At 47.4% G+C, this 25944-nt stretch overlaps 1 protein-coding gene across 3 annotated transcripts in view; it reads right to left on the bottom strand.

Annotated features, from left to right (window-relative positions):
• Positions 1-25944, bottom strand: part of SCARA5 (scavenger receptor class A member 5) — a 125194-nt gene that overhangs the window by 88876 nt on the left and 10374 nt on the right. For all 3 annotated transcript variants that reach the window (XM_079927777.1, XM_079927778.1, XM_079927779.1), the window contains exon 3: positions 11560-11688. In XM_079927777.1, coding sequence (XP_079783903.1) covers positions 11560-11688 — 129 coding nt within the window. The remainder of the gene's footprint in view (positions 1-11559; positions 11689-25944) is intronic.

Raw genomic sequence — 25944 nt, 5'->3', positions numbered from 1 at the left:
CCTTTTTTAAAGGGTGGTTTTATTAAATCACCAACAACATTAGAGGAAACTGAGAAAGAGGAATGTGTGCCAATAAGCCTCACTCTACCACAGTTGTTTTCATTCCTCCAAGTTCCCTTCCACCCTTTCTCCTTTTATATGCACATCTGCTTGCACAAATGCCCTGGAGCCTACACATGCAATTGGGCAGTCTTTTCTCCCTTGACATGATTTCATAAACGTTTCCCCATGTTGCTTCATAGTCATCATTTGGAATGGCTGTGTAATATTCCTTTGTGTTGACTTACCAAAGTTTAGCTAAACAATCCCTTAGGGTTGGTATTTAGGTTTCTTTCCAGTTTTGAGTGATGCTGAATAACATTGCTAGGAGTTTTGAGGTTTTGTCTTCCTTTGTAATCATTGCATTGAGTCAAACGCAGGATTTCTGAGCCAAAAGGTACTAACTGCTTTTATAGATCCTGAAAGGACACGATGACTTCCTCAAGGCAATCTGCTTGTTTATTCAGGCTGGAGGGCCACTAATGGTCAGGGGACAGGTGTTAATTTGTAAATCAGAGACACCTTTCCTCAACTCCTCCCAGAAAGATGAGGTTTTTTTCCAAAACCTTGGCAGATAATATGCTGAAATGTTACACAGAGGACAACTGGCCAGACCCGGTCGTCATTGACAACAGCAAGAAGGAGAAACAAAGAGCTTTGCAGAAGGACTCCCTCCCAGAGTGACTCAGCACAGCTAGGGCTCCGGATGATTCCCCAGCTTCTCCACCCTCGGAACTGGCACCATCGTCTCCTAGAAGTCACTTCAGACAACTTCACTGCCCTCCCTCATGTTCACGCAGGTACTAAGTTGGGGTGGAGGTTCCAAAGACCCCACATAGAGATGGGGATCTTGTGAAAAGGAGGGCTGCCTCTGGGTAGCCCCCCTAGATGACAGCTGAGCCCAGAGCGATGCTCTCATCAGAGAGGAGTGCGGCAAGGGACCATTGGGAGAGGCCACCCATGTGCCCTGAGCTGGAGCAGAGCCTGGGCCTGCCTGTCTTCTGCGATTTCCCGAGGAGGGGAGACTGTGGAATGAGACCACCCCAGCAGGATGAGCCGGGAATACGCCAAGGGGGCACACCCCACCCCCTGCCCCAGTTCCCCGCATCCCTTGGTTTGCTCTGGAAAGGATCTTGGGGAACGTGGGGCTCCCGCAAAGGAGCACAGAAAAGGGCAGGAGCCCAGGGATACCTGCAGCCATCAGTCCATGCTGGGCTGCTCAGGTGGAAGGGCAGCTGAGGCCAAAACACTCGGTTTCCCAACTCTGAGGGACTTCTTAAGGATGGATGGCACGGACCCCCTGGTATAAACCAGGCATTGTGCCAGACATTTTATGTGTTATTTCACTGAATCCTCATAATACGGATAAGTGATCATTATTATCCCCAATTTAATGTTTTGTTTAAGGAGGGTTAAATAATTTCCCCAGATCACAGTTCATAAATGATCAAGCTGACATCTGAACTCAGGTTTGCCTCGTTCCAAAACTTCTGTTTCTTTGCTCTATACTGTGTTTATAGTTTATCTTTGCATATCTGCTCTTCCCGTTGCTATGATCTTTATGGCAGGGGCCTCTCTTCATTCCTCTTTGTATCTCGCTGTGTCTAACACACTGCCAGGCACGTTGTTGGCACTCAACAAGCGTTTGTTGTTTTGGATTTGATGCGCGAGGGCTCCAAGCCCCCGGGCGGGGGCAGACGAGGCAAAATGCCTAGGATCGTTGCAGAAATTCCAAGTTTATAACTCCTTCTCTCCAAAAGAGCAAAGAATGAGAGCTTGTTGGTGGTTCAGCTTCAATCCCAGGCCACACTCAGAGCCATCAGTGAGTGATGAGATCTCTCTGTGCCCCGACAGCTAAGGGCACAGAGAGCAGAAGATAGAACCAGAAAGCAGAAGGAAAGGCAGGTTTCACAGGTGCAAAGGCTGCGCCATGAAGAGGGAGTTGATAGCTGCAGAAGGAAGCAAGAGCCTAACTCAAGCCCATTCCATCTTCTTTTCGCTTAAATAAGAAAGCTCTTTTCTTAGGAAGACCTGGGTGCTGCGTTCACAGTGCCTCTAAAATTTATTCCAATCCTGGCTTCTGCGAGAGAAATCAAAGCAATTGACAAGGCTCTCTTGCTATTTTCTGTACAGATATGGACGAATGAGGGCTGGATTGTGGTACGGCTGATGGGAGTTATTTTTTGTTTGTTTGTTTTGCTTCGTTTTGTTTGGCCGTGCTGCACGGCTTGTGGGATCTTAGTTCCCTGACCAGGGATCGAACCCAGGCCCTCAGCAGTGAGAGCACGGAGTCCTAACCACTGGACCGCCAGGGAATTCCCCAGTTGACGGGAGTTATTCTCGATTACAATCACCTAACAACACTGATGATACTTAACTACATGCCATGGACTACTGTACGCAGTTTACACGGATGGATTAATGTAATTCTCACCGCAACACTTTGAAGTGGAGAGTGTTATCACTTCCACTTTATAAATGGGAACACTAAGACTCAGGAAGCTTGAATAACTTGCCCAAGGTCACACAGTACGTGGCAAAGCCAAGATCTGTACCCTGGCAGTCCGACTTTAGCTCCCATGCCCTTGGACTGTGAGGGGTAGGTAGTACCTCCAACTGGAGTCCGGGGTAAGAGAAGTCCCAAATTCACACATTCCCATGGTCCTGTCCAGGTTCCCACTGCCCCACTGCGGGACCACAGGTGGGCACAGGCAACTCCCCCGAGCCTGTTTCCTCATCCAGATACTGTGAACTCTTTTCTGGAGTCCTTCGATTGTTAGAAGGATTAGATGACATCATGTATGTGAAAATTCTTTGAAAACTGTGAAACACAACACAGAGGAGAAAGATTAAAGGGTTAATTAGTGGTCAGTACAAGCCTGGAGGGGGAGGTCGGCAAACTTCTTCTGTAAAGGGCCAGGGAGTAACTATTTTAGGCTCTGCAGGCCATCTGGTCTCTGTTATAACAACTCAGCGCTGCCCTTGTAGTAAGAAAGCAGCCGTAGACAATACACAAATGAACAGGCACGGCTGTGTGCCAATAAAACTTTATTGACAAAAACAGGCAGTGGCTGGATTTGGCACTTCATCAAGAGGAAGGATTCTAGGGGATGTAGCTGAGTAGGTCCTCTGCCCTGTCCTATCTAATTATTGTAACAGTTTGATTGAAGACCCAGAGAGCATATTGCCAAGTTTGCAGGTGACCTTCCCCCGTGCCCACTTTTCTCATTTCAGGGGTGGTTGGAAGCCTCCATCAAAGTCAAAGAGATATGAAATGTCTCCCATGCAGGGCAGTGGAATATTTTGTGGAGAAGTCAGGATGTCAAACTTCCTTCTTCCTTTTCCTCCCTCTGCCCTGGAGCTAAGGTGAGGCTGGGGGTACTTCTGGGGGAGCTCTGACGGCAAGGCCCACACAGCCAAGGTGGGTTGCAGGAGAAAGGTGGTTTCTTAGGTGGGGTTGGTCTAGGTTTAAGGAAGAAGTCTGGTGGAGGTCTGTGAGGTGTCCCCACCTCGCCTCACAGGACGGTAGAGCACGTGCCTAAGCTGGCGTGCCTTTGGTCATGTCCTCCTGGGAACCGTCCACGTGGCGGCCGGCTGTGGGATGGGGATCGGGTTGGGATGCTGGCTCAGACACGACTGATGACACAAGACTGAGAGGAAAAGTTAAGTGACAGATGTCCGAGTCTGGATTCAGACTCGTCCAACAGGCTGCAATACTTGGCAGAAACCTGTGTGATGACATGGAATTGGGATCAGTAACAAGATCTGCATTTAGGTGAAGGCAACGACAAAATCAACCAAAAGCTGGTTGTACTGATGTGGGACAGAGGAGCCCTCGCGAGGCAGTGTTTCTTTTGAGAGAAATCTGGGCTTGGGGTGGGTGGGCAGTGGACATGATTATTAATGGCTGCCTAGTATTCCATCATTTTGACGTGGTATCACATGTTACTATGAGTCACTGGTGGGAAGGCTCATGAAAATTTAGGCTACGTCAGCCTAAATTTGATCTGGAGTGTCCAGATCAAAGTTCGTCTGGGAATTCCCTGGTGGTCCAGTGGTTAGGACTCCGAGCTTCCACTGCAGGGGGCACGGGTTCGATCCCTGGTTGGGGAAATAAGATCCCACATGCTGCATGGTGCGGCCAAAACAAAAACAGAAAACGAAACAGACCAAAGTTGGTCACAGCCCAGCAAACCCCGTCCTGGCCAGGCCACACCAGCAGTCCTGTGTCTATTCTGTTTACCACTAAAACCTGGAGCTCGTTGGGAGGGGCTGGGAGGATGTCCATTATGTTGAGGTGTTCAGTTTAGGCCACACATTAAATGAGCATCTACTATGTGTAGGACATCCCGTTAGGCACTGGGAATACGGAGATGAACAAGACACGGTGCTTTATTGTGAAGAGCTTTCTTTTGGACTAGGAGGGGAGCAGGCACATAAAATGATGACTTCGATATAATGTGGCGAGATCAGGGCATCTCACAGAGGCCCCCAAACCAGGTCTCCCAAGCGACTGTTGCTGAGCCTGGTATTTTCAACTCCCTGGGATGAGGAGACAGCCTTGTTGTGAGCTGTTCCTGCCAGAGAAACTAGAAACAGCATGTGTGGGACAGTCAGGGGTGATTAGGCAGGAGTTCCCTGTCACTCGTGTCTGTTCTTCCATAAGAGCACAGTACCTCTTCTGTCTGGGGAGTCGGGAGGGAGATTCCTGCCCTGGGAGGGAGGTTGTTCAAGGCGTCCCCTGAGGCCCCTTCCAAGGCTCAGCTCCTGAGTAGCACCGCAGAGCTGGCTCGCCCGCAGTGCTGGAAACACTGTCCTGTTTCTTGGCACCCTGTTCCCTGGCATCCTGTTCCCTATGCTGCCACAGCAAGTGCAGGGTCCCTCAGAGTCTCCAGGCTTCCCCTGTCAATTTATTGGAACCATGTGGACTCTGAGCACATCCCCTCCCACTGCACCGAGCACGCCTAGTTCCCTCTGTTTATACACAAAACCACTGGGTGCTCAGGCTAAATGAGGAGGTTTCTAATCCTTTGCTATTCTGACAGAATGTGCCGGGCACGAAGAGTTTTCATGCATGGATTAATTTCATCCTCACGGCAACCCTAGGGGGCTAGGTACCATTGTCATTGCATGCAATAGGTGGGGAAACTGAGGATTTGAGAGGTTAAATGATTTGCCCCAAGATTACAGAAACATTCAGAGGCACAGCCTGGACTTGAACCCAGAAATTTACTCTCAAAACCCACAAGCCAAAGAGAACATAGCTACTCTCTTAGGATGTTTGAAAGACACATAGAATAATAGAGCTATCATTTAGCCCATTGTATTTCAGACTTTAGTTTGTACCCCATTCGTGGATCATGAAAAAAATGTGTGAGTTGTGACCATTGTTTGTTAAGTGAACAGAATAGAAAATCATCAGCATTCATCACACATTTAAGATTATTTCAGTTATGAATATATGTGTGAAATAGTTGTCATGTAAAGTGTATTTCTTAATGTAGGTCATGGTCAAAAAGTTTGAGAAACGCTGATCTCATCCAACCTGCTCATTTTGTAAATGAGTGTACAAAGGTTCAGACAGCAAAGTGATTTCTCCCGAGATTACAGGGTGTTAATGGATGAAGTGGGACTACAGACCCAAGTTTTTCTGACTCTCAGTTTATGTTATCAAGCTTAACTGACTGCAGAGAAAACCAAGAAGAAGCAAAAGTCATAATACTGACAGTAGGCGTAGTACTACTATGATAATAACAATAATAGCTGCTACTTTTATCATGTTTAATGTGTGCCAGGCGCTTCTCTAAGCACTTTAGATATATTAACTTATTTAACTCTCATAAGAACCCAAAGAGGCAAGTACAATTACTTCTCCCATTTTCAGATGAAGAAACTCAGGCAGAAAAATTTATGTCACTTGGTTAACATCACATAGCTGGTAACAGAGAATGGGGAATTCAAACTCAAACAGGCTGGCTTCAGAGTCCGTGGTGTTAACCAGCATAAGGTACTACATGACCCTCTCTATCCTAATGTTCTCCCTAAATGCTGTAATGCCAATACAGTCGATACCATGATATGTGTGTCTTAATATAATTAATTACACACATACTTCTTCTATTAGCCAAGGGTACCTGATGGTGAGTCCAAAATATCTAAAGTCCATGTCCTTTAGATATTTGGCTAAAACTGAAATCATCGTCTTTTTTCCACAACTAAGACCCCCTCTAAGGTACCTTGTCTCGTTCGTTCATTCGTTCATTCACATATTTAAAAAATCATGCACTTGCAGAATTGAATAGAGTAGGCAGAGTTAATTTTAAAAGACAAAACTGGGCATAATACCCTTCCTTGTTCCAAAAAGGATTAAGGCAGTTTATGAGGATACATAAAATATTCTAAAATAACAGTAGATGAGAACAAGATAAAGGAAGAACAAGTTAGAGACACTAAGTGAAGGTAAGAATGAGACTAGCAGAAAAACATTTTCCTGGAGGTCCATACACTTGCTGTGGGTGGACCAGAGATGTCTCCAGGTTTTCATTTTAATTGCCTACAAATCCACACATCTTACAAAGGGATGACAATTCGCTCTCAGCTTGCATTAACTACCGCCCCAAAAGTGATTTTAATGACTTTCAGATCCACAGTCTCCTTCAGGTAAAACAAACTAATTCCTCAGGAACAGTATTTCTCCTTCTGAGACTAAGACAGAAAATACTTTCTCCACGGGTCCTCTTAGTTGATGTTATGTAACAGAACAAACAATGTCCTCAAGGGCACCCTCACAATAAGCACAGGATGAAATCACATGTGCTGTTTCTGACAGAGTGTCCCAGAAAAGGCTGAGGGCATCACGCTCTAAATTCCAAGATGCACGATAGTATCAGTAATCTGCCGTATCAAGGGATGTGGGCTCTGAGCATGCTGTTCCCAGATTGCGACAGACCTCCTTGAAACAACGTGATCTAAAAAGGGGGGTGCTCAATTTAAACAACATTTGGGTCACTTGGTGTTCAGCTCTCCCAGGCTGAGGCTGCCCCAACCCCTCCAGCTCTTGAGAATCAGGCTCTCCTTTGCAGAATTTGGCACGGAGCCTTAGCTACATCACACTGTCCTAATGTGTACGTGTGTTAGGATTTTAAATCCTCCCAGAGCAAGAATTACATCTTTTATTCCGTAGCTATAGACTGAATGTTTTTGTTCCTCCCAAATTCATATGTTGAAATCCTAACCCCCAAAGGGATGGTAGTAGGAGGTGGGGCCTTGGGGAGATAATTAAGTCATGAGGGTGGGGTCCTGAGGATGGGATTAGTGCCTTTATAAAAGAGACCCCTGAGAAATCCTTAGCCCTTTCTTCCATGTGAGGACACAGCAAAATGACAGCCATCTATGAACCAGAAGTGGGCTCTCACCAGACATGGAGTCTGCCAGTGCCTTGATCTCAGACTTCCCAGCCTCCAGAATTGTGAGAAGTAAATACTTGTTGTTTAAGCCACCCAGTCTGTGGTAGTTTGTCAAAGCACCCTGAACAGACTAAGACACCAGGGCTTGCTCTGTTGTCCTAAACCCACTGAGCACTCATGCACAAGTTAAGTACTTATTGAGGATGTTGATGGCAATGGCTGACTGCTATTAAGAAAGGATTAAATTAAGGCATGATAGGAGCCCTTAGTTCACCAGGAGCTCTCCCTGGTCCAACTCTATAGTCTGGATTGCTGTAATGCTCCAGCTTTCCACCAAATTAGATCCCCAGATGTTGACACGTCCCCTTTCTGCTGTTTCATGTCACGGTGGGAGTTCAAATTCTTCAATGGAGCCATGACAGGCAAGGGGAGGAAGAGGTAGTTCCTGATGACCACCCTTTGTCACCACAGTGATGTCCCACAATAGTCATGGATAAGGTTGAACCTCCTCTAACCCTTGAACTCCATCACAGAGGACATCTTCCATAAAGTGCTAGATGGAGGACCTCCTGACCACATGACCATCCAATCTCAATTCTCTTGTTCATGAACTTAAGCCTGAGAGTCTTTACTGTCCCCAAATGAACACTGGAACAGAGCAAAAACATAATAGGAAATCATCAGTCCAGGTAAAGTGGGTTGAAGACATAGAAAGGCCTAGAGGAATTTGGGAAGAATGGACTGATGCCACCTTCTTGGGAGATGATGGAAGACTGTGGGCATAGAACCCAGTGATGGTGTGGGAATATCAGAGGAAAGCTCCCAAGAGGATGCTGGTCAGGAATGTAGAGTTAGGTGGCGGGTAGAAAGCCCAAATGAGTACACAGTTTGGACAATGGCTGGATTAACCCGAGAGGGGATGCTGAGATGTTGCATAAACACAGATACAGTATTTGTCTTTTATTTCGAATACTTGGATAGAGAACGGAATCAAGAGAAATCCCATGAGAAATTTTATGAGTAATATTTTTATGCAGTGAGACTATAATTTGGTAATATTGAAGTAAGAGCAGGCATCTGTACTTCAATCAGATGTTACCAATCAGGTATTCAGACATGGCACTTGGTTGCGGTGGTTAATTTTGTCATCCAATTGTCAGATGTATGAGCTTTGTGTCGACGACGAGGAGGTTTTGAAGTCTAAGAGTAGTTCATACAGAACTCCTCTTGTCTTAGCTAGGGCTGCTATAACAAGGCCCCACCCTCATGACCTAATTAGCTCCCTAGTGCCCCACCTCCAAATACCATAGACCGGGTGGCTTAAACAACAGAAATTTATTTGTCGCAGTTGTAGGGGCTGGGAAGTCCAAGATCAAAGTGCAGGCAGATTTGGTTGTTGGTGAGGACTCTCCTCCTGGCTTCAGATGGCCCCTTCTCCCTGTGTCCTCACATGGCAGAGATCTCTCTCTCTCTCTGTGTCTCTCTCTCCCCTCTTCTTATGTGGCCACTAATCCCATCATAAGGGCCCCACCCTCATGACCTAATTAGCCCCCTAGGGCCCCACCTCCAAATACCATCACACTGTGGGTTAGGGCTTCATATATAAATTTTGGAGGGGACACGATTCAGACCATAGTACCTCCTATGAAAGGTGACCTCAGTAGGACACTGGAGAGCAAGTTCTGCCCCAAATGAGGAAGCAGCCACAGCAGGACACCTAAGAAAAGGCCAGGCTAGCTCTGGTTTACACTGAACCATGCATCTCCCCACCATCTTGGTGTTTTTGAAAAGGAGCATCCCTGGAGGTCTTCAATCAGGGTAATCTGAAGAAACGTCCTACCCAACATCGGGCAGGGCCTCTTTGAAGAACCCTGGACTCATCCACCACATTCCTAAGTCCTCTCCCTAGGGAAGGGGTAGCTGGTGACGATAGTTTTTCACTGGCTACCCTCCTCAAACCTCTCCCAGAGGCCAACATGATTTTCCGGACAAGAAACTGGGAAGGTGACAGTGGCCAGGCCACAGAGCAAAGAGATAAAGTCTGACGCTCTGTTTCATCAGATCAGTTCCAATCCACCCCAAATTTTCATTCCACACAGGCAATCTGGTACTCATAAACTTCAGGTTCAAAGGTAATTATGATGATCAAAATCCTCCCCAGATTTCCACATGGAATAACAGGAAGCAAGGCAATGTTTCCATTACATTAGGAAACCATGCTCCACCCTCCTTTCTGAAACTTCCAGAACATCATAAATCCCATTTGACCTCCAAGCCCGGAGAAGAGCCTCTCTGCATTGTGCTGGGTACCACTTCTTGTTAGAAAGTCTCCTCTATGTTGAATGGGAATTTGTCTCTTTACAAAATCCACCCATTCACTTAGTTCTACCCTCTGAGACCACACAGAATATGTCTGTCCTTTTCCACATGGCAGCCCTTCAGACCCCGGAAGAGAACTTTCATTCCCCTGAAACCCAAGAGATGATGCCCTTCCAGGCCTTCCAGGCCTCCAGAGACCTGCTCCAGGGTCCCCACCAGCCTGGCTCTCTCCTTTAGACCCTCTTCTGTCACCTAAAAATTCTTGTTCAACAGAGTAGTTGTAATACCATAGCCCAGCTTTCCTGCCGGGCTGAAACACTGTCCAAAAATTTTGTAAATTTGTTATGGTCATGGCTGCCAAGCCCACAAAACCCAGATCCCAATCTCTCACTGAGCAGCCCAAGAACATGTTCAAAGAATCCTCTGGCTGGACATCATCCCTTGGACAAATCATTAGTTTCTCTCATTGTTGCTGCTGGCTGCCCCCCAACCCAGGTCAATGGTTGATGGGACAGACACCACCCCTAGTGATGCCCTTTGCCCCGAGTGTGGGAATCTGAGGGCAAAGGCAGCATTGAATATCCCATCACCGGGCCCAAGTGACTAGTCTCACTTGACAGAAAGTGACACGAGACCAGGGATTTCTAGTGAGGGGTCATTCGCAAGGGCTTAGCCTCCATATTACTAGAGTTAAGGGCAGGAATTAAGAGTTAAGTCAAGGACCCCACCCTCTGCACTCCAAGTCAGCTCTGTCTGGCCAGCAGCCTTTCTCTGACTACATTCCCCGTACCCACCCCGGCCTCTCCATGCAACACCCACACTTGCTCTGTGTGCATCTCCTCTGGGTCACCACAGCACTTGTGTGTCAACATCAAAGACCCCATCATAGTCCCTGTCTCATTCTGCCTTGAGACAGGGCTCTACCTCTGTGTTCCCACCTCCTCCCCTAGACTGGAAGCTCCAGGAGGGGAGCCCCTGGGTCTTATTTAGCAGTGTCTCCAATCCTAGCATCCCTTGGCCTCACTGTGTCAAGCCTTATATACCTCCATCAAGGTAGGTGGGAATTGAGCCTCTCTCCCTCTGGGTGGGAGTCAGGAGAGACCACCACAGTCTCTGTCCCTATCTGCTCCACCATCTCCATCACGGTGGTCTGACCTGTGTGTGCGCTGGGCTGATCAAAGCATGGGATCTTCCATCTGATCCCTTCCCGGGTCCATGAGCTCTGCTTCTGGGCTAGAGGACATGATCCAAAGTCCAGCCTGTCACTAGCCTGTTCTACAGACAGAAACTGGGAAGAAGAGCCTGGCTGACCTGGGGCAAACTCATCCCACCCCCAATAATCACAAAGGGCAGCAGGTTTACCATGACCCTGATTAGCCTCAGCAACAAAGTGTCTCATAACTATTTTCATCACATCCCAGGACAGGGGGCCCAGCCTGCTCAGTATGAACCATAGTGCAGAGCTCTAGGGAGGCCCAGTGTAACGCACAGCATCACACTATGAGGCGGGACAAGGCAGAAGCCACCTGGAGCAGCTAGGTCTCTACTCAAGAGATTTCCCGTGCTCATATAGCCCCTGCCAGCTCCTCACCCCACACAGAGCAGGCAATGTTGCTCAGACTCATGCCTGGTTGGAAAGACCAGCCAGCTTCCTCCTTTGTGGTTTCCATGGTGAGAAAAGCAGTGTTTGAGTTCCTGACTGTGGGGAAGAAGAGCTCCAGCTCCCCAGTTTTCCCATCTGCTCTCACTTCTTGTTCACCTCCTTAAAGGCCAGGATGGGAAACGATGCTCTTACCTGCTAAGATGAAGATGCCCACGAGAATCAGGAAGACCAGCAGGTAGAGCCCAAGGACGGCATGCTTCAGGGCCGACAGGGAGCCCAGCTGGGTGCAGCAGCCACCCGCCCGTCCTTTGTGGCACGGACCTACACAATAAGGGTAAGAGGAAGAGGAAAAAAGACATTTGAAAATCCCCAAAGCCCTTTTTCTCTTTTGGTCTCATCTCTCCCTGATGCATGCAGATGTCCACATGGAACCTCTCACACAACTTCTGCACATCTGTAATGCAGCTGGAATTGTGGGAAGCTTTTCTGAATCGTGAGAAGCTTTTCTGCTTCTATCTCTCCTCCCATCCTCTGTGCTCACGAACTAGCCAGACAGGCATGTCCACAGCTCACGAGGCCACGCAAACCCACCTCCTAGAGCCAGTCCAAGCCACAGAGAAAGCTCAAATAGGCTGGAATATGTGTCCTTTATAAAGTGTTATTGTCCCATGTGATCAGGAGAAGATGGAGAGAATTTTAGAAAGAGGTTGCAAACTCCAGCTTCTAACAGTGGCCTGGAAGGGATGTGGGCCAGGTGGGCCTGGGGAACCCAACAGTGCATGCCCAGTCTGGAAGAGGTTGCCATGCAGGAAGAAGGGCCGGGCGTTGGCAGATCCAAAAATCACTTCTCCAAACCACTTCTGGCTTCAAGACAAGTCAGAAGTGATTTGGAGAAATCTCCCTTTTTTTTAAGTGTTGACAACTAATTAGAGAAAAAAAAACACAAAAAACAAAAAAACCCACTAGGGAGCGTAAACAAAACAAAACACATTTACGTGCTGGATCCAACCACCAGTTTACAACCTCGGGTTAAGATTTACAGGAAAACATGGTACCTAACTTCATCCCGTGAAACTACACAAGGCTCACCAGGTTCTGGCCAAAATGGAACAGCAAAATATCAGAGTTCTAATGGAACTTACCGATTGTCTAGTACAACCCCTTCTGTTTACAGATGAAGGACAGCAAATGTTAGTGACAAACCCTGGGTGAGGACCCAGGTGCCCTGACTCTGTCCTCTTTCCACTGGACTTCTCCTTCGAGGCAGCCTTCAGATGGCTGGTGCAGAGGCCAGCAAGCTTACCAACGTCCGCCTGCTCTGTCAGCTGACAATGGAGAGGAAGGGATGCCGTCCCACCCTGACCCCCAGCACGGCAGGTAAGAATCTATGGAGGGGGGACTTCTCTGGTGGCACAGTGGTTAAGAATCCGCCTGCCAATGCAGGGGAGACGGGTTCAAGCCCTGGTCCGGGAAGATCCCCCATGCCGCGGAACAACGAAGCCCGTGAGCCACAACTACTGAGCCCGCATGAGCCTAGAGCCCGTGCTCCACAGCAAGAGAAGCCACCGCAATGAGAAGCCCGCGCGCCGCAACGAAGAGTAGCCTCCGCTCGCCGCAACTAGAGAAAGCCCACGCACAGCAATGAAGACCCAACACAGCCAAAATATTAATTAATTGATTAATTTTTTTAAAAAGAATCTATGGAGGGCATTTTTTTTTTCAAAGTACACATGTCCCTATTATGCACATTCTCCACCCCCTGCAAGGGAGACTATTGCCAACAGGAGAACATCGCGCATAGAGGCATGGGTGGGAACCGGAAAAGGCTGACAGCAGATGATGAAATAATTGAGAGTCAGAAAACCTTTGAGGTGCTTCGGAGGCTCCTTGTCACCTCTCAGGTAACACTGCCACCTGCACGGCCTTCAGGAGGTTTGGTGACCACAAGGGAAATGGCGGTGACCACGCTGGTGCCCTGGCTCTCCAGAGGTATTGTTCAGTGAGGAACATTTTCCCACGCATTTACTCCATTTTATTGAAAATGCTGTTGTTAAAACAGCTAAGTAGGACTATTACATAATATTTCCGTAAAACATCGGGTACGATTTGGAACAAGTTGTCGAGAAATACAAATTCAGTTACCGTTCTCATCAACACTTAAATGTTAGCAATTTTTCTAGACTTAACCTGATTTTCCACAAAGACCTGCACATCTTTCTGACTCACCCTAAATCTTTTTTTCCAGAATTTTCTATCTCTTTCCACACAGTAGGATCTATAACCTGTTTTGCTCCTAAATACGCAAGCTTCTTGTAGCATTTTGTCTTTTTTTTTTTTTTTCTCGTGAGAGCCGCTGGCTGGCGGGTTGCAACTCTTAGAGAACAGTTTTTTTCCCTTGAGAGTCAAAGCGGTAGGCATAGCATAGTGTATTATACAAATATTAGTATCTTTATTGCGATGGTTGTTCCAGCTCTCCTCATCCCTGCTTTTCTTGACATAATGATGAGAATAATGGCAGTCTAGCTACTGGGAGGGGTCAGAAGACACCCAGGTTGAAATGCTATTGTCCTTGTGTTTATCCCCAATCCATCTTGGGCTTCTTCATTTGTTGCCTTTGTTTGATCCTCTTCTTATTTCCCTTGAAGGTTTAATTAAGTTTAACCGTATGCTGTTAACTGTTCCAGTTTCACTGAAATGTTCTATTTCTTGTTCATTACAAAAAGAAATCGTTCTCTCAAAAAGATGTTGATATAATTTTTTGCGCATAACTTTTTTATTGAGACACAAGACATTATATTAACACTTTGCCTGAGCTCGAGGCAGTCTGTTTAGTAAGCTGAACATTAATACAGGAACGGATTAAGTGCAAGCAACACACATTCACGGGTTGACTAGTAAGGCTACTTAACGATTTATAAAATGCTAGATTAGTGCTAATTGTCATTCATTTTGAAATTTTTCACCTTGGGGTGGAAAACAAGGCAATCAGGACCCCTTCCTTCCTCTAGGAATGAAAACATTTTCCTAAACCAATCAGTCACAAGAGCAAGGGCTACTTTTCCTTTACTCCCACTAATTAGAACATCATCCCTTTATTGTCAAGTCTGTACTAACTTTCACTATTTGGCAGAATGGGGGAGGAAAATCACACAGCCAAGAAGACTGCTAACGTGCATTTTGCCCCGTTGCTTGCACGTGTATTGCCAGCTCATTGTAAGAGTGGGGCGAACTGCAATGATATAGTTCTATTTTTTCCCCATCAAAAAAGAGTAGTTCCCTTCTCCTCTACCTGAGGCTTCTGTCTAATAGCAAGCACCCCTGGTGACATGTCCCTTCATCAACTTACACGCACAACATAGACCTTCCTCTGAGAGAGCTCAGTCCCCTTAGCAAGACTCAATTACCTTGCGCATTACACAAAATCCATTCTAGATAGAACATAAAAAGGGTTTCAAATAGAGATTTTGCAGAAACATTCAGTGATCTTCCGTTCCACAAGCGGAACTTCATTGAATGTTTCTGGCAAGATGGCTAGAGAATATGATTGTAAGGGAAAGAAGACAATTTAGGGGAAAGACAAGTTACTAAATCTGCCCAAAACACATTTATTGACTTTTTAATATAACATAGCAGCAGCATGTTAGCTGAGTAGACCACTCAAATTATTTAAGCTTGGTGGAAGATTGAAAACACTCCAAAACAATGCAATCAGTAAAAACAGTATGCTCATTTGTTTTTTTAAAAAAGTAAAAGAAATGAGCCATGAAAAGACATGGAGGAAGCTTAAGTGCCGATTAGTAAGTAAAAGACACCAATCTGAAAAAGCTACTTACTGTATGATTCCAGATTTATGACATTCTGGAAAAGGCAAAACTATGGGGACGGTAATAAGATCAGTGGTTGCCAGGGGTTGGGAGTGGGGAGGGATGAACAGGTGGAGTACGGAGGACTTTCAGGGAGGTAAAACTCCTCTGTGTGATACTGTAATGATGGATACATGTCATTATACATTAGTCTAAGCCCATACAATGCTCAACACCAAGAGTGAACCCTAATGTAAACTATGGACTTTGCACGATAATGACATGTCAGTGTAGGTTCATCAGTTGTAACAAATGCACCTCCCTCGTGGGGGATGTTGATTATAAGGGAAGCTGTGCACATGTGGGGCAGGTGGTACGTGGAAACTCTCTGTAATTTCCACTTAATTTTGTTGTAAACCTAAAACTGCTCTAAAAGTTAGTCTATTTTTAAAAAGTAAAGGTTTTTTAAAAATATATATTTATTTGGCTGCATTGTGTCTTAGTTGAGGGATCTTTGTTGCAGCACTCAGGCTCCTCTCTAGTTGTGGCGCGGGCTCTAGAGAGCGTGGGCTCCGTTGCCCCGAGGCATGTGGGATCTTAGTTCCCCAACCAGGGATCGAACCCACATCCCCTGCAGTGGAGGGCAGATTCTTAACCACTGGACAACCAGGGAAGTCTCAGTAAAGGTTTTGACTTATGGATTGTTGGGGTAAAAACTCTAACAGACTTTTATTGAACACCCACTGTCCTACTGTGGTAGCCTTACTGTGGTAGCCAGCCTTCAAGATGGCCCCAGATGATCCCATCCCCTTGTATAGTCTCCTTCTGCATTGTACCAGGATTGGCTTGTGTGACCAGTAGAATATGGCAGAAGTGATGGTGGGTCACTTCTGAGATGAGACAAAAGACACGGCAGCTTCCTTCTTGCTTACTCTTTCTCTTTCTTGAAATATTCATATGGGGGGAAGCCAGCCACTATGTCATGAATACACTATAGAGAATCTACACGGTAAGGAACAGAGGCCTTCAGCCAACAGCCACGTGAGTGAGTTTGGAAGCAGGTCCTCCAGCCAAATCAAGCCTTCAGATGACTACACCCTGGCTGAGATCTTGACAGCAGTCTCATGAGAGACCCTGAGCCAGAACAACCCATCTAAGCTGCTCCCAGATTTCTGCCAGATTGGATTGGATACACATATTTTCTGAGCAGAATTTTGGATCTGAAAAAGTAAACAAAATCTTGGATTTCCTTGCACACCCATGGCTTCCTCAGAAACGGAGTGAGATAATAAATTTTGTTGTTTTAAGCTGCTAAGGTTTGGGGTCATTTGTTACGCAGCAGTAGATAACTAATACACTATGGTAGACATTGGGAAATACAAATATAACAAGCTGTGTGAGGGAGAGATTTTGTCAGTGTCATTCACGTCCAACTTTCCAGTTCCTAAACCAGTGCCTGGCACACAGCAGACACTCAGAAAATATCTGTTGAATGAGAGATGAAGATACAATCACTGCCTTTCAGATGCTCACACCCGAGGGGAAGAAGACATATAAACTGATAACTATCACACAGGTGTGAATGAAGCAGGTGTAGAGGGGCAATATGGCACAAGCAAAGCATGGCACTGCAGAGGCAGTGAGTCCTTCTGTGTTGCAGGTCATCTCAGGGTCTGCCTTGAAGAGGCAGCAACTCAGCAGGGCTTTGAAGGACAGGCTTTTGTAGATGGGCTGAAATCCGTTATCTTTCTCTCCAGCTTTATCGTCTGATTTATAGCTATTAGAAATTTGAAAACTGTGACTTGAAGAAGAAAACTTTCTTCCTCCGTGTGAGAACTGTTCTGAGGAAAGTACCAGACCAAGCTGTTAGTTATTAAACATAGTCGTTGCTTGCAGACATGCTCACACACAGAACCAGATCGAGGGAGAGAATGGCACCAAGAAAACAAAACAAAAACTCTTCCAAGATCTGGGAGAATCAAGAGAAAGGTTTTCATCTTGCAGTGGCCCCCAGAAAGGCGGGTGACATCTCAGACGATCAGGAAGCCAAGAGAAGGAGGCTCAAGAGGTTGGAGAAGACAGTGACTCTAAAAGGGCAAATAGGAACTAAAAAGTACGTACAAAGTGACTTGCAGACTGGGTTCCGAAGGCCAGGCTGGGAGATGTTGTGTGGAACCGTGCTTGGTGATGAATGGCTAGAAGCAGTCCGATGGGTGGTTTCCCCACCGCTAAACACCCATCTACATGTAGCTGCACAACTTTCCCGTAGCTGAGTACCCCTGGGCTATTATTTTCTTTCTCACTCCACTTTTTTTTTTAACTTAAATTTATGTAAGAAGGAAATTTTATATCATCCTCATAAGTGGAAAATTAGTATCTTCCTATTCCATTATTATTAATGGAATAAATAAATGGTACTTATTCCTTTAAAATAAATATCTAACTATTAAAATAACAAATTCACACCCATATGTCACCTTGAATACCACTGTCGTATATAGTCACATTCTGAGAATCACTGACTTTAGTAAAAGTAATTAAATCACAGTTCAATGCAAGTTGTGGAGAAAAAGTTGATGCTCTCCACAGAAGAATTCACTTATAGAGAAGCAAAACCAAACTTTTTAGATGGTCAAGATTAAGAATAATCTAGAAGGTAAAATGTTAAGGATTAAGTGCCATTGAAATAACCACGTCAGAACCTTGCCCTCATCTCTGATACTAACCTCATTATTCACAATTGTCGATTGCCATCTCTCCCTGCCCTGCTGTCTAAAGGTCCTCTGAGACCCACCCATTTCCCTACCCATCAACCAGCACACAGTAGAACTGCAACAAGGTTCTTTGCAAGAACAAAGATATGTGGGGCTTCCCTGGTGGCGAAGGGGTTAAGAATCCGCCTGCCAATGCAGGGGACATGGGTTCGAGCCCTGGTCCGGGAAGATCCCCCATGCCGCGGAGCAACTAAGCCCAGGCGCCACAACTACTGAGTCCACATGCCACAACTACTGAAGCCCGCGCACCTAGAGCCCATGCTCCGCAACAAGAGAAACCACCTCAGTGAGAAGCCACGCACCTTAACCAAGAGCAGCCCCCGCTCGCCACAACTAGAGAGAGCCCGCGCACAGCAACAAGAACCCAACGCAGCCAAAAATTAAATAAATTTATAAAAAGAACAAAAGACATGTGTAAGTCATTTATTTTTGGTGCAAAGACTGGTTCTTACAGCTGTTGTATGCAAATAGTTGACACATTTTTGTTGGCTGAAAAACAAATTTTTGAGCAAAATTTTGGTCTGAAAAAATAAACAAAATCTTGGCTTTCCTTATTCACCCATGACTTGGAATAGACACTTAGAGCCCACATAGGTGAACTGTGCGAGCAATTCATTGGAACTGAACTTAATCCTAGCTGAGCAGCATCATCACGTGTGGTGCTGTTGATGACATCCAGGGGCCTAAGCCACAACCTTGGACGTTCTTGTTCTGATTCAATGATGAAATCATGCATCTATGACATCGAGGTACCCAGTTCTGGAGTAAGGCATTTGTCATATCAAAACAATGTGAAGACACATTTTTGGAAAATCAATTAAAGTCCTTCTATTATCAGAGCTTCGTTTAATTTTTTTTGAACTTTGATTTCTCTTTAATAGGACACACACAAAAGGAGGTGCCTCAAACTATTGTATTATTCCCAGAGGTTAAAATTGTGACGGGTTCCTTTTAATCATGGGAACAAGAGTGCCCCCTAAAGAGCTTTTGCTAAAATACTGCTTCCTGAGGGTGGTGAAGGGCTTGGGAGCAAGGATTAACGAACAGAAAAGGAAAGTTTATCTGAAAACCACTTGGTTCCAGACAGCTGAGCTGAGGATGAGTCGTGAGATGGTCCCCCAATGTTAGTGGGAGCATCAGAACCTCTGGGTCTTTGTTTCCCTGTACTATATTAGGCAGGTGAGGGTCCCTGACACTCACAGGGGGACAAGCATGGTTTGGGGGCTCTGTGCAGAGAGATTCAAAGCCTGCCTCTGGCCCATATTGGCTGGGGGACATGAGAAAGCATTCTGAGTTAGCCCTTGCATCAGTGTAGCCTTTCTTTGCAAAACTGAGCTTTCAATCTCTTAACCATAATTTTAAGGCATTTGGGGAGTCATCTGTTTGAATTTATTTTCCTTCCATTTGAAAAAATACTCACAAATCGCATCTGATAAAAGTGGGTATTGACTTCTTTCCAAAGAACCTGGGTCTAAACGACATTAAAAACAAATAAAAATAAAACAGGATGAAGTCATTCAATTGTCACCTGAGTTTTACCAACAACAAACACTCAGCCATTTTTTTTGTCCTTGTTGTCGTCCTCTTTGGTCCCATAGCTCATACACAGCAGGTGGAGGTAAGGTTTTATGGCTGGGAGGGACCTTGGCGCTCATCCCATCCAGGGATCTTGTTAAACCCTCCCGAGGTTGACTTCCTCATCCTCACTCTGGTTACTCATCACTCACATCGTTCATTGTAATAGGCAGCCCCAAATAACCTGTCTTCGTAGCTGCGCCACTTTCTGGCTTTCACGGAGACCTCTGTTTACTTTTCCTCAATAAAGGGAAGAGGAGGGTGTGAGGCAGGGACATTACAGAGCAGTTTCATCTGACCTGAGTCTAGGAGGGTCCCAAACCACCAGCCGGGGTGGGGTGAGCACCGATCACCTCTGCCCTGTTGGACCACACACCTGGGTCTTCAAGGCAGACAGCCCAGTGAGGGCGCCAGACAAAGGGGACTACAGTCCTCTGCATGATCCGATGGGATCCCATTTCTAAGGAAAGGAGAGGGAGGGATGGTGGAGCTAATTCCATTTAGATGTTATGATGACCTAGGACAGTGTCTCCAAGTACTTCTAGAGATATTTTGTAACTTCCCTGCAATACTTGTTATTTTTTCCGTCCCCATCTATTTCTCAAGTTACTCTGCATAAAAATTCTTGAGAACAATCAGGGGCTTGTGTGCTTATTTACCAGCAGTGGGAAGGGACCCTGGCTTGTGTGCATATAATTTTGCAGCTGGGGCTGAGGGATGAAGAGAGAAAGCCAGGTGGGAGGGGATAGAGGGCAGTCAAGGTGAGCTGGCTGCTCCCTGCAACCCAGGAGGAGGGGAGAGGCCAGGGAGTCCCAGGAAGAAGAAGCAGGTTCTGGGGCTGGGGGAAGATGCCCATACTCTTACCCAACGTGGGCAGTGCATGGATTGGAAGAAATGCTGTCTCAATGCAGGGAGACTCAAAACAACAGTGGGCTCAGGATTCGGCCTAAATAGGGGCCAAAGACCTTCCTCCCGTAGAGTGGCTCTGGATCCCTTTCAGAAAGATTCCCAGTTCCTCTCCTGGCACCTTGTCAGAGGAAATAAATCATCTGATAATGTATTAGCAATGCGGAGGCCAGGGCTCAGCTATTTCCATGTTTAAATCATTACTCTTTCCAGGCTGCTAGAGCAACCTCCCACCCATGCCCTGGTCCACCTTGGTTTGATGAATTGGTTTATCCTCGGGGCAGGAATGGATAGGTTTAATACCCTCCGCCCCACCCCCGTCTCACTCCCCCAGATCCCACCACCAATTGAGTTGGAAGGGCCACCTGGCTGTTTGGTTTTGAACACAGGAAGGCTGAAGTCTCAGCCCATGCCATCTGTACGGGAGGGAGCTGGGACTGTCCCTGAAGCCTCCAGGCTCAGAAGCCCCCAGCTCTGGCCTCTGCACAGGAAGCAGTGCAGGCTGGGCCACAGGTGGGAGTTCAGCAGATCTGAGCAAAGATGATGGCCCTCAGACCCTCTGAACCTCTGTCACCTGCTAAGGCCTAGAACCAACAGTTGTCAGGTATAGAGCTTCATTGGGAAATCATGGCCAATAATGGGATCGTTAATAATGAGAACGGAATTGCACCCATCAGTCAATGAATAAAAATACACATTTGTCGAGGGTCAGCTCCCAGAGAACAGGGTCTGTGATTCATCTCTGGATCCCACAGGTCCTGGCATATAGCAGATACTCAATTAACATCCGTAGGCTGTTTGTAGATAAGCGAGACTAATAAACTGAACACAAATTTCCTGGGCCTTCCAAGCCATTGTTTAGGCTTTTGTAATAACCATGTATTCTAGTTTCTGTATTTGATGCTTTGACATCTTGGAGCCTTGGGATAGGAAACATCCTCCTCTCCACCACTCAGTTCACCTTTGTATCCAGGAGTTGTGCTGTTTCCTTTGGTGATGGAGTTTTGCCCCTCCAAGAGAGGTTCATGATCTCCTAGAACCTAGGACCTAAACTAGATACAAAGAACTTCGGGGCTTTGAAAACTTACCTAGAAATAGAGTAGCCGGAACAACCTTTTTTATATTCCTGGTCACAAACAGAACACTTTACCAGGAGGGCCTTCCTCAGAGGGCAGGGAAAGGACACACCCAACAAGCTGAGGGTCCTGGGGCTGCCCTGGGCGTCCCCAGGTAGGCAGGCTTTTCTTACTTCCACCTGCTGGCAAGACAATGCCCTTTTCACCTTCAGTCTGTCAGCATCCAGGGACCACTCCCGCCCCCACCCCCATAAACCTACATGTGAAAGGCAGCTCCCCCTGGACACACTGGAAATGCTTAGAATACTTAAGATGCCATATTTACATTTTAATAGATGCCCTTAGGTCAGGTTTGGGAGATCATCATAGCTCCAGAGGGAAGAAAGGAATTCCTACATGATATACTGAGGTCAGAATGGGACCAGAGAACCAAGATGCCCAGACAGAACTTGCCGGGCAAAGGGACAAGATCAAGCTCACTGTTACCCGTGCACAAACGATGAGATCATTTTCAAACAGAGACACTGTTAAGAGTGAGTAGTGCTCTATGAATCAACATGCAGGGAGAGCTGAGCGCCGTAAACCAAACGGTTCCTGCGAGCTTCAGACAGGACACTTGTCCCAGTCTCCCCTGTCCTCTTAATCCTTTTCAATCTGCCCCTCCCAACCTGATGGCTGCCATCTGCCGCCTTCGGGTCTCTGGTACGTTCTACCTTCCCAGTCCCTCCTCCATCAATTGGAGAAACTCACCCACACGGAGTGTCAGGAGAGGAGGCCAGCAGCCAGCCCCTCCCTGCAGCCCCCTCTCTTAACAGGACTTCCTAAACACGTGGCTTCTTCTGCCCGCTATGAACATCTTGGGTTGTCTTGACTTGAACTCAATCTCAAGCCAGATAGCAGGAAATAGGAAGGTACCAGGGAACAGGTGGGCTTCAGGACACTGTGCGGAAGGCTGGAACAATCACGGGCCCCCATCGGCTCTGTGGCTGGGCCTTAGGTTAACCAGCATCTGCGTCTGCAGGGCAGGGTCCTGGCCAGCCCTACCCTGCTGGGCTCCCTCTTCATGGCCGCGTTTATATCTTCCAAAACCTACTGCTGAACTCTGCATATGCAGTTTAGACTCCAGCCCAGAAGCCACAGGAGATGGTGGGGGGAAGGGGGAGGATGCTGGGGAGAGAGGGGCATTTCTCTGACCTAATGTCTGTAGAGGATAGTGTCCCAGGCTTCCCTCTGAAGCCATTTAAGACCCTGTCCTTGTGCTCCTGTCCAAACCTATTTGGGTTTATATCTATTTCCTCTTAGAATAATTCATTCCATCTCTCTCCTGCAACAGAGCCATTTATTCCCACGGCCCCGTCCTAGCTTTGTCATTCCCCAGGATGTCTCCACCTCTGAAACCTGAAACTCCAAGAATCCACGCTCAGCCCCTCACCACCAGCAGCCTAGCTCTTGAAAGTCCAGGGTCTCCGAGTCCTGGAACCGCAGTGAACAGGGTGAGCTACGCTGAGGGGCGGGGTTTAAGGACCAGGCAGATGTGGATTTGAATCCAGGCTCTGCCTCTGACTACATGGGTGACCTTGGGCAATTTGCGTCACCTAAGATGTTACCTTCTCATCGACAAACTGGGAATAATAATATGTCCTGAGGTGGGTTTGTTTTGTTTTGTTTTGTTTTGTTTTGCTGTAGGCGGGCCTCTCACGGCTGTGGCCTCTCCCGTTGCAGAGCACAGGCTCCGGACGTGCAGGCTCAGCGGCCATGGCTCACGGGCCCAGCCGCTCCGCGGCACGTGGGATCTTCCCCGACCGGGGCACGAACCTGTGTCCCCTGCATCGGCAGGCGGACTCTCAACCACTGCGCCACCAGGGAAGCCCCTGAGGTGTTATTTTAATTTACCTTAATTATTTTTTTCTTGGACTATAGTTGCTTTACAATGTTGTGTTAGTTTCGGCTGTACCACGAAGTGAATCAGCTATATGTATACATATATCCCCTCCCTACTGGACCTCCCTCCCATCCCTGACCCCCTCCATCCCACCCATCTAGGTCATCACAGAGCACCAAGCTGAGCTCCCTGTGCTTTGGAGACAATGTATTGAAGCCCTGAGCACAGCGTGCTGCCCCCTCAAGGGGAACTATTGTATCATGATCGCTTGTATGTATCACACCGTATCATCACCGCTACAGGACCCCTGCCCCCTTCCCACCACCTCCCTTGGCCTCCCCCGATCTCCCTGTCTCCACAAGAGCCAAAATGATCTCCAGAGCTCCTGGCGCTCCAGGACAAGGCCCCCCTCCCCTTGGCCCACACACCACAGTTGGGAAGGGGGCACTGGTGCCCTAGGGCTGTGTGCTCCTGGCAAGACCCCTATCATCAACACTCAGTCTTGCCAGCAGCTCTGCCCTGAGACCAGCACCCCAGCCTCACTGAGTCCTCGATCCTGACTTCTATCAGCCCCACAGAAGCCCCAAGCCTCCCCCATCAACCACCATAATCCCCAGACAGCCTTGTTTCTTCTCCTTTGACATCTCCCTCCCCATCTGCTGAAACCTTCTCACTGTGGCCCAAGATGTCCCAGCCAGCCAACCAAAAAACCCTGATTTCCCCAACCTCTGCTCGAACATTTCCTGTTCTTTCTTCTTCTAACTGAACCCTGCTTCCCTTTTCTTCTCAAGTATGGATTTCTCTCTCCCACATTCATGCAACTGACCTAAGGGTGCGGTAGGTGGTTTTATTTGCTCCTCGTTACTTCCAGAACCTTCTCTCTCTTCTCCATAAAACTCCCAGCTCTCGGGCTCCCCTGGTGGCGCAGTGGTTGAGAGTCCGCCTGCCGATGCAGGGGACGCGGGTTCATGCCCCGGTCCGGGAAGATCCCACATGCCGCGGAGCGGCTGGGCCCGTGAGCCATGGCCGCTGAGCCTGCGCGTCCGGAGCCTGTGCTCCGCAACGTGAGAGGCCGCAGCAGTGAGAGGCCTGCGTACCGCAAAAAAAAAAAAAAAAAAAAAAAAAAAAAAAAAATCCCAGCTCTCACATCACACGACTGTATGCTTCTCCTCGCGCTAAGGGACACGTGCTACCCTCCCCATCTCTGCGCTCACTGTCGCTCTCTCTCAATCTCCAGTTCTGACTGGTCCTTACCTTCCCTCTCCTAATGGCACGTTCTCCCTCATGCACTCGAAATGTGGGCAAAAATGAGATGGGCTCGGGATGCAAAATACACACCGGGTTTTGAAGGCTCAGCCCGAGTAAACATGTATAAATATCTCCATCGCTTTTACAGTGATTACATAGCGAATTGATACTGTTTTGGATATACTGGATTGAAGCAAATACATTCCTGTATTTAAATTCGGTTCATCTGTGTCTCTACCTTTTTGTGTGGCTACCAGAAAGTTGAAAATTGCACATGTGGCTCACATGACATTTTGATTGGCTCTACCAATCATCAAGGCCCTTTCTTAATCCCAATTTCACGCGTCCCAGGTGAGAGCTACCTCTCAGGTTTTCCTGGTGCCCTCCGTCCAGAACGCCAACTCGGCATTCCCTGACCTCACCAGGACCTACTAACCACGGACCCCACCGTCTTTCCACCACCCTTCCTGTCTCCCATCCAGCCTTCCCTTCTTGTCCGACTTGCATTCCATGATTTACGTTAGCCACTGTCTCCCACAGCCTCCCCTCTCTCGTCCCTCTCTGACTTCCTCTCTCACTCACTGGGCAGCACTCTGACCCTGGTTAAACCTAACTCTGCCACTGCACTGCATCCATAGAGTGGAGCATGGCTGGGAAGGGAAGGACACGCCTCCATGCTCCTGACTTTGCAGAACTTCCTTCCTTCCCAAGGCAGAGTGCCGAAACTCTCCCCTCTAAACTGCACTTCCATTTGAAAATGAATCACATTATAATGAGAGGTCTGTGTCTTCTGGGGACTTTAAGCCCCTTGAGGGCAGGAACCAAGACCTTTTATTTCTGCACTCACCAGCAGCACCATAAAACCCTGTCCTCTTTGGATGAAGGAGGTCCCAGTTCCTTGTGTGGACTCAGGTGCCTGGGGCGAGTGAGGCCATGTGTAGTCTGCACCGAATGCCATCCTCCACCAGGAACAATGAAATGCACCCCTCGACTCTTCTAGCCAACCTCAGGGACCTACTGTCTCTGATGGGGGTACGGGGGTGGACAGACTCACACCTGCCACAGAGCCAGGTGCCCTCGGGACCCAGAATATTTCTTACAGATCCTACTGTACTCTTTGGGGATTAGGACTAAAAGAACTTGCTTGGTTTCCTCTAGTATCTAGTCTTCACGAGGAAGCCCACTAACCCAAACTCTGCCTTCTTTAGCAGAAGGAGGAACCAGACTTAAAACACTGTCCAGGGGCTTCCCTGGTGGCACAGTGGTTAGGAATCTGCCTGCTAATGCAGGGGACACGAACCCCTCGAGCCTTG

Source organism: Stenella coeruleoalba (genome assembly GCF_951394435.1).
Source record: "Stenella coeruleoalba genome assembly, chromosome: 7".
NCBI classification, from domain to species: Eukaryota; Metazoa; Chordata; class Mammalia; order Artiodactyla; family Delphinidae; genus Stenella; species Stenella coeruleoalba.
The sequence above is the reverse complement of the archived record's forward strand: the minus strand, read 5'-3'. Positions and strand labels throughout refer to the sequence as shown.